The sequence below is a fragment of the Siphateles boraxobius genome, unplaced genomic scaffold (genome assembly GCF_051911475.1).
Source record: "Siphateles boraxobius isolate OS27281-9 unplaced genomic scaffold, OSU_SipBor_1 13, whole genome shotgun sequence".
NCBI lineage: Eukaryota > Metazoa > Chordata > Actinopteri > Cypriniformes > Leuciscidae > Siphateles > Siphateles boraxobius.
In genome coordinates, this window is record NW_027508733.1 from 21353595 (window position 1) to 21363423 (window position 9829).

The window sequence follows — 9829 nt, forward strand, 5'->3', positions numbered from 1 at the left end:
GAAGTCTTTATCTCTTAAAGAATCTCTTAACTTTGTATACCCCCTCCAGAAAACTACGCTCAGAGAATCAGGATCTACTGATAGTACTGAGAACAAAACGCCTTCATAAGGGTGATCGGGCATTTGCGGTAACAGGGCCGAGACAATGGAATGAGCTGCCGTTGCCTATCAGGTCTGCAAAATCGTGATATACTTGCAGGATGGCCATGGCATGCAAAGAGGCGGCAGCCTGCCCCGCAGCTCTATAGGACTTCGCAACAAGGGTCGACGAAAACCTAAAGGCTTTGGAGAAGTGCTTTGGGTCACCACAAGAGGAAGCACTCTGAAGACACAGGTGCATCGCAACAGAACACTCCACCAGGGGATCCCCAGTGCACCCATTGGCCGTGACCTCATCGAGGGGAGGAAAGCGGAGAAGGTCGCCGAACGATCACGGGAAGACAATGGTGTCTTCCAGGACCTTGTGACCTCTTCATGCACCTCGCTTACGCTGATGGGAAGCAGCGCCCGCAACACCCAAAAACCAATCGTCCAACCGCGAGCGCTGGGGACAGGGCGGAGGGTTCCACTCTATCCCGATGCATGCGGCTGACTCGCCCGAAGCCGGCAGCACAGCCGAATCATCATCTCCCGATGACTCAAGCCCACCTTGTGATGCTGCGACGGACATGGCATCATCATCTAGAGCGCCTAAAGACACACGCAGAAGATTGTGTCATCGGAACGCTCACGGTGGTAACACTGGAGAGGCGGGGGTGGGCAGAGGAGAAATCGTCGGCGCTTGATTCCACACATCATCACATACCCTTCTCCATACCTAGATGGGCATGGTTTTGTTTCAGTTAGCCTAATGGCTGGTTTGATTTGCCAGCTGAGAGATGGAGATGATCTTATGGAAAGTACCCCATGCCAATCTCTAGGTATGGTGAAGGGTATGTGATGATGTGGGGCTATTTTAATTCCAAAGGCCAAGGGAACATTATCAGAATACATAGTATCCTGGATCCATGAAACAACTGTCCTTTATAAAATAAAAATCTCCATGCCTCTATGGGAATTCAACATAGAGGTGTCCTGACTTATGCAACCTGTATTTTAAGGAAGAACATTTATTTATTTACTATATTACTACGGTTTACGATTATATTACGGTTTAATCTGAGTTCCGTCTTTCTTTTTCTCCCTCACACTTTGGGAATCCTGACACACTTTAGGTCGAGACGCCCCTGGCAGAGCCATTTTAATAGATTATCATTTAAAATGTAATTAGTCACTACTTCATTTAAGTATTTAAACACATAAAAAAGCAAGTGTGTGTGCAAATGTGTGTATGTGTGTGTAAAAATCCACAGCAGGTTTAAGATGGATTGTTAAAGACTGTTAACATTTGCTGAGCTTGTTAGACTGTCTCTTTTTTTTCTGTATCTCTTTCTTTCCATCTCTCAAATCCCCATCACTATGTGGTCTCAATTTCTCTCTGTATTTTTCTGCGTCCTCTCCTTCTCTTTCACCAGTTCATGGAGGGAAGGGGGTAAGGTTCAGCCATAGTGAAGACGTGTACCCAGAGAAGGGTATGTTCACGTGGGGACCGGTGCCCTTCACGACGAAGAACTAATCAGTTATCCACCTGAATCAGATCATGCACCTCCCATTCCAATGGGCCAATCGCATGCCCCACGACCACCCATATCTTCCCACAGAAAGGGCCTTGCATGTATGAGTACCTGGGAAGAACATGCTGTATGTTCACATACATTGGTCTGAAATGTATCTTGACCCTACAGCAGCAAGAAAGCCCAGGATGAAGTGTGTTTTGAATGGCAGTGAATGAGAAATGCACGCACTTCTGCAGTGTGAGGTGCATGTGTGCACTGCGGATGACAAGCCATGAGTGACAGTGAGTAAGCGAGTGAGAGACCAGGACGAAACGTTTTTTTTCCAAGCGCTGAATCACCTTGTCGAATGTAGATGTGACATTAATTGCGACTGACTCTTGACTATTGTCCGCAGGCGGGGTCTGTTCTGTTGCTCTGCGTGATTTTCCCTCACGACCACGCAACGTGATTTCCCCTCCATTTAGTCTCATCCCTTAGGCTCAAGACAACCCTCCCTCAGCCAATCAGAGTTCGCTCCTGGGGTCAGGTGATGTGCTTTCTGTCAGTGTACATCAGTTCAAAAAAGGCCCTAAATTGGCATTTAAGGGCCCCGCAAAAAAATCGCATGGCTATATGTGATTATAACTTGAGATATGTTTACTTATTCTCAAAAACAGCAGCAGTTAAATATGGGTTAGAGTGGATATTTTCATGAAAATATTGCATAATTCAAAAAATCTTAATGAACCTAAAATAATATTTTTTAAAAACTATATTAAATTAAAAATTAAAAAAATATTGGATAATATATATCAAAAGTTAAATAATATATATATATATATATATATATATATATATATATTGTTATATATTATATATTTTTTTTTAATTTTAATTTCTTTCATTTTAATTTAGATTTTTCATTATATTAAAAAAATCTTAGGGGTAAAGTATATCTGGACATGTTTTTTGTTTTTTTTCATTGCTAAATAATGCTAAATGATTTTTTTTAAAATATATAATATATCACAAATGTTTTTAATATTATATTTGAATTTTTAGCTAAATTATTCTAAATAAAAATAAATTATTGTAAATTAAATTTATATTTAAGACAATTAAAAAATATATATTGCAAATATTTTATTAACGTTAAATATGACCCGGACATTTCTTGACAGGTTTTCTGACATTTACCCAGATGCTATTTGGTTAGAAATAGTCATAAAGTGCTGCATCAACAGCCGTCAATGTCAACGTTAACATGTCGCTGTTCAAGCTGTTTCAAATCCCTTCTTGCTTAGACAGTTCCGCTCTAAAGAGAAACTGCATTATCAGCCTGTTTCTCTGACAGGCACACACATATAACAGATGCTGAAAGCAACCCATTTTTTATTTTTTATTATTTAATTGCAGCAGACCTAGATTCTGTGGAGAGATGCACAAGTTTTAGATGTTTAAGGCCCATTTAGTTGAACGTGAAAATTCATTAGAGTCAAAAGTGTTTAAAAAAGTGAATCAAAAGGATGTGTTAGTGATTATTATTGTAGCATACTGTATGCCAAAGACCGTGGCAGCTTTCCATGAGTGTGAATGCAGATGTGTGGGAATGGAAGTGGTTTTCCTCTGCATGTACCTGCCTGCATTGAAACCAAGTGAAGGACAATATGACATGTTTTCCTTGTCTTCTCCTGCCTATGAATGACTGGACCAATAGGACTGCTCTTCCCCCTCCCCATCATGGTTATAAACCCTTCATAAAACACCAGAAATCAAGTGTGACCAAACAGCATGTGTGCAGATGGTACACTCATGATAATCCGAGGAAACACACTTCTCTTTGTATTGTAAACACTTTGTTGCAAAAGAATCCTGTGAGGCATTACTTTATTTTGGTTGTCTGTGTATTGTCAGCTATTATCATTGATTATTTCAAGTCTTGTCAGATTTTTATGTTGACATTAGCTTGCTGGCTTGCTATTTTTGTTAGCTAGCTAGCTGTAATAAGCTGTTAGCGCTGTACACAGACACTGGAATAAAGTGTACCAACTTTTTTGCCTGAATTAGCCTCACAAATTCAGATTTAGAGATGTGTTGCAGGGATCACTTGTTAAATCATTTTCAGAGCTTATTTGCATCTTTCGACGCAGTACTATACCATTATTAAAAGTTCACAAATGGATCACCCTTTAAATAAATTAATAAATTAAATAAAGTCAAATCCGTACAGCTCAGTCTTTTTAAAGTGTATATTAGCTCTTATCTAAATTATTATACATTTAATTTAAGATTCTGTGGGAATAAAAAAAAATCTACATTTGAACTCGGATCAATACAGTAAGCTCTGAATTTGTATTTATTAAGTGCTTCAACATGGAAGAACTACCTGAATTCCTTTTCATATTATAAATGATCTCTCAAGCCAGGTTCAACACCATTACGCTGTTTAATCCTCTTTATAATCCAATAGCTCAAAGCATACATTGCCTCTGTATGACTCTCTGATTACTGAATTCATAAAGGAACTGATTAGAAGTTCCATTGAGCCATACCGATGCAAAGTATCTTGACAGACCAGAAATGGAGTCTTGACTTGTCTCTTCTTGTTTGCAGGTACTGGTGTTGATGATGCAGTTGGAGAGGTGTCTATCCATGTGGAGATCTTTACTCATCCAAATACTGGAGAGCACAAAGTCACAGTGAAGGGTACGTAGTGCTTCTTTATTTTTAACTAAAGCCTGTATTCCTACTTGAGTTTAAACTTTGAAAGAAGTTGCTTCTATTAAGGTGAAACTTAAAGCTTAGGAACCCTTTGAAGAACCTCTAGGCACCCATTTGAAGGTGCCTCTATCTTGTGTACTCGGGGAAGTTCTCAAATCTTTTCTTTACTGTAGGGTTCCTGGAGGAACCAGTGATGACAGTTTTTAGAGTTATTGCATTAAATTCTGGGTTCCATTTTGTAAGTTCCTCAGATAATTGCCCCTTTTTAAAGGGTGACCAGAGGTTCTCTAAAATGTCTTCCTTATGTGCTAATCCGGAACCTTAAATGCTCAAGTAGATTCATTTTCGGTGTAATGGGAAGAATGTCTAGAATAAAAATTAAAAGGTATACGTGGTGGAATCCTCTGGAAAACCTCTATGAACCCTTGTTAAGAGGCTCAAAACCTTTTCTATATAACGGCGTTGCTAGAAGTATCACTGACAGTCTACAATTCTTGCACGAACTTCGGGGGTCCGTTTTTTTGTAAGATCCCTCCCACCCTGGTTACTCCCTGGTCCATTTACTCCCCTCTGGCAGAAGGCTACAGGCCGTCAGGGCCAGCACCTCACGTCATAAGAACAGTTTCTTCCCTTCTACTACTGGCCTCCTTAACAAGGCCTGGAGCTCTCACTGACACTGACTTTAATCCTGGAACTATAAACTCTTAACCATGCCATATTTACACTGATTATAAACTATAAACTATAAACTCTTAAACATTGCCATAGTTGCACTAACTTAAACTATAAACTCTTAGCTCATTGCTATATTTGCACTTCACATATTTGCACCATTGTCTTAATAGGTATCTCATGTGTATTTTTGTGCTCTTATATCCTGTACCCTATTTTGTATGTTATATGTATGAACCTTCCTGCCAAAGTAAATTCCTTGTCTGTACAAACATTCAGGAAAAATATACCCCCTTTCTGATTCTGATTCTGATTCTAAAGGTGTCCCTTTGAGGCTATGTTTACACTAGAGGATGACACGGGAGTGGATTTTCACTCCTGTCCCGTCCCACTCCCATAGAAAGAAATCTTGTCCCGTCCCACTCCCAGACCAAAGTTTAAAAAATAATCCCATCCCATCCCGCTCCTGGTAAATTGACTCCCAATCCCATCCCGCTCCTGTTTAAACTGACTCCCGCTCCTGTACCGCTCCCATATACGTCAATTTTCGCTTGATGAACGAAGCGATGCTTGCCTGATTCTTTCCCGAATTTGCCTTGCAAGTGTGCTTCTTCAGACCGCTCGTCCCTGAATCACTTGCGTACTTGACTAAGACTAAGCATGTCTTACAAGCAGCGTACATTGTGCTATCACCGTCACATTCTACTCTCATAAACTTAATTAATATTTCAGACTTTCCGACCAGTTCTGTGAACTTAATAGACATGTCATTACTTCTGACTTTGCGCTGTAAATCATTTTTTGCCACATCGACTTCTCCGCGGCTGTTAGCTCCCTCCATCACTGCTCTTTGAATTTCGGCGGTAAGCCGTGACAAAAAGCACTGATGGCTTCTGGGACGGCTGGGTCGTGTAGTTATTTTTTAATTGCGTTACATTGTAGGCGTATTAAAAGGAAACTACAAAATGATGCATTTACTTTTTTCTTTTTTTGTCGTCTTTGCTATTGGTTGATTCCCGCTCCCGTCTGCTCCCGTTAACCATTTATCCTGTACCGTCCAAATCCCGTGATTGATAGCAAAGATGACTCCCATCCTGCAGGAATCCCACGGGAATCCCGTGACCCGTGGGATTCCCGAAAAAATGTCAGCCTCTAGTTTACACGTGGCCGGCTATTTCCATAAACGGACATTTCACCCTCTCCGTTTTCAAAAGTAACAGTGCACACCTGTCAGTTTTCAGAAAAGTGTTGGCTTACACGGACCCGTGTAAATATGCCATCAAGAGCATGCCAAACCTGTAGGTGGCAGTGTAATGAGAAGCTCAAGCCCACGTTAGCCAATCAGAATCCCGAAAATAGCAACAACAGCAACGAATCACTTCCTCTTTCGAACAAGGAGGTTGCACTTTTGACGCAGGTGCAAATTCTGTTGCACACTGTGACGTCGGCTGCCTAAAACTAAAACTAAAAGTTTTCCAAAATCTCCACTTTTTTCTCTGATAAAAACTGAGTTTTCGTGTAAATGATAGCCCAAACCGCAGGGAAATATTTGCGTCTTCCCTTCGTGTAAACGGGACATGAGGCAAGGGTGTACTAACCTGCTTCTGGGGTATCCCCGTCCTGCAGAGTTTAGCTCCAACCGTAATTAAACACACCTGAACCAGCTAATCAAGCTCTTATTAGGCATACTACAAACTTCCAGGCAGGTATGTTGAGGCAACTTGGAGCCAAACTCAGCAGAACAGTGGCCCGCTAGGAGCAGGTTTGGACACCCCTGCTTTAAGGGTACTGCCCCAATGACAAGCTGTTTTACCCCTATAGGTAAAAGTTTTTGTGCATTTTTCCTGAGAAAAAGACCAAGTGTTCCCTCAAGTTCCTTAATTATTGCAGTATAATAGGTCAATGTATTTTTTTTATTTTAGTGGTTGCTGCGAATGACCTACGTTGGCAGACTTCTGGAATTTTCCGCCCCTTCGTGGAGGTCTATATCATTGGCCCTCATCTCAGCGATAAGAAGAGAAAGTATGCCACCAAATCCAAGAACAACAGCTGGGCTCCAAAATACAACGAGACCTTTACATTGTGAGTGGCATGCACTTGTTTCTTTAGCTTGCGTTTCAGTTTCTTTGTACCACCGTCTATGTTACAGTTCCTGATTTAAATTTAATCCTGGTGTCGTTGCTTCTTTCCCAAAGCACGTTGAGTAACGAAGTGGGTCCGGAGTGCTACGAGCTGCAGGTGTGCGTGAAAGATTACTGCTTTGCACGAGAGGATCGCACCGTTGGAATGGCGGTACTGCAGCTAAAGGACGTTGCACCGCGGGGTAGCGTAGCATGCTGGCTACCGCTAGGTAAACGCATTCACATGGACGAAACCGGCCTGACCGTACTGCGAATCCTGTCCCAGCGTAACAACGACGACGTCGCGAAAGAATTTGTCAAACTCAAATCCGACCAGCGTTCTGCTGAGGAGGGGCGGAGCTAAGACCAGGAAGTATCTAGCGAGGCACAGTTACTATGCCGAAAGCACTGCCCCCTAATGCTCAGATGTTGCACTAGCACACAGAAAAAATACACAAGACATATTTATCTTGGTTCTTCACTTTAATGACCAACAGTTTACGTGACAAAGAAGTTATATATTTGTACTCAGTGCACTGCCATTAGACCTGCCAGGAAGGGCTTGTTTAACAAGCACAATTTGGCACATGAAACAGACACAGGATATTGTATCTTTCAAATACTTGATGTTTGTGATGTCCTTGATTTTTATAATGCATATTCCATTGAAAAAAGGTACTTCTATCCAACACATTTATCTATTTATTCTGCAAAACATTAAATATCACTATCAGTTCACACGTATCAAAATATAAATCCAGAAAAAAATATTTATTATATTTATAATAATAATAAAATGTTATATTATAGTAATTACATAAAAACATATATTTATATTATTAAGATTTTTTTTTTTAAATGAATCTGTGAAATATAACCAGATTAAGGCATGTAAACATGATGTACACTTTTTTTTTTTTCCATATCAAGCAATCTGTAATGATGTCGAAAACCTCTTTAGTGAGGCCTTTTGTCAATCATTCCTGCACCCTTCTAAAGGTGTCTTAATGTCAGGGTATCGTTTCTCCACTATGTACCACCATTTCACCCCTAAACTACTTATTAGGGACCAAAACCCACTATGGGTCAGACTTTAATGTTATGCAATCGTTTAGAAGCACAAGAAAATTGCGAAGAAAAAATAGACCTACAACCAAATACACCTCTGAATGCAGAGTGGTTGCTTTTTCCTGTAGTATGAAAATCTCTTAGGTGTGGGATGAAATTTATTTTTCAGAGACACCACCTGCAGGAAATCCAACGAATTATACTTATTGTAAAGACTATGAGATACTGACACTTGGTAAAGATGCTTCACACATTAAGATTCAATCACAAGGCCAACTCTGTCCTGTTTTTGTGTATCTAATATGTTTTCCGATCTGTTCAAGTACGAGTGCCTGTGCAGTTTATCAAGTGTTTGTCGGCATGATAAGGCACGATGTATATGTGCAAGTTTGGATTGACAAACACTGCTTAATATTAGACACCAGAGCTGCCTGTTTCAGTGAGATTTCACTTTATTACATCACACTTAAATGTCATACCACTCCAGATCATTCCATGAATGGGGCTTTTCCCCCCCTCTACAGCAATCTCTGGTTTCACACCTCAAAAGAATCACAGCTGTTGAGAATCACTCCTATAGAGTTGCCATAGTAACCGCTGATGAATCCTGCCATTTTACTGCCAAACCATCCACCATATTAGAAAAGCACAAGAGAGACGCTTTATAATGTGGGTTAAACACTATATTCCTTCCTTCCTGCTGTATTGCGCTAAACCATAAGTGTCAAAAATTAACTGCGCTATTGATCTACTTAGGTGAAAATATCTTGTTGCATAGTGAATTTAGCCATTAAGCACCTTGCGCTACAGCTGTTTTTTATGTTTTTTTATATTATTTCTCTAAAAAGAGTCTATGCATCAGTCAGAATCATCAGTGTACGACAGCCTTGGATTGTTTACATCGGGAATGGTCGGCACAACCTGCAGCTGCAAACTTCGCTGGTTTTGTTTTACATACTGAATCCTTCGGTGTTCATCGTTGTAGGGTTCAATCACAGGAAATGCCATTAATGAATGTTGAAATGACTGCCGACTGGAAAATTGCATCTGTAGCAAGAAAATGATCTGATTTGGATGATAGGATTTCTAATGTTAAAGCTGTGTGTTGCAGACTGTGAATAATAATATTACAGGATATAGTGAGCATGTAGTACGAGACAAAGCACACACAGACACAAGTGCACACTGCGCCCAATAACTCCACACGCACCCAAACAGCCACTCCTTGCCTGTATATAAGAAGCAGTGCATGTTGGGAAAGATTCTTCTTGTGCCAGCATGTATCTTTGATGTGATATTCAATTGTTGTATTTATTTCTCTTGATTTTTTTTTTTTCATTTATTTTGATATTTGGGTATTATTTTCTATTTTTGAAAGGCTTGTGAATATATAAATATGTATTACTGATGTGTAGTGGTACAAAGTACTAGCATGAGAGGTTTTTTTATACAAAGATGTTTCTAATTTTTGTTTTTCTAAATATGATCGTTCTTATCGGGGATGGAGGTAAAACACTTGCCAGCCTTGGTTTGTTTCTACTTCCAATAAATGGTTAAAAAACACATTGTGCAATAGTCTGTTTGTTTGTTTTTTTGTTAAACATGTTTTTAAAATCTTGCATATGACTAGACATTCTTACATTATGTTGTATT

The 9829-nt window shown here is 39.9% G+C and overlaps 1 protein-coding gene across 4 annotated transcripts in view; it reads left to right on the top strand.

Annotated features, from left to right (window-relative positions):
- unc13a (unc-13 homolog A (C. elegans)) overlaps nt 1-9733 on the top strand; it is a 47296-nt gene extending 37563 nt beyond the window's left edge. For 3 of the 4 annotated variants that reach the window (XM_077226458.1, XM_077226457.1, XM_077226456.1), the window contains 3 exons: nt 4209-4301; nt 6911-7070; nt 7184-9733. In XM_077226458.1, the coding sequence (XP_077082573.1) occupies nt 4209-4301; nt 6911-7070; nt 7184-7472 (542 nt within the window). In that variant the 3' untranslated portion in view covers nt 7473-9733. Of the gene's footprint in view, nt 1-1514; nt 1572-4208; nt 4302-6910; nt 7071-7183 lie in introns of all 4 variants that reach the window. The other variant, XM_077226455.1, reaches the window with a different exon arrangement.
- The last annotated feature ends 96 nt before the right edge of the window (nt 9734-9829 follow it).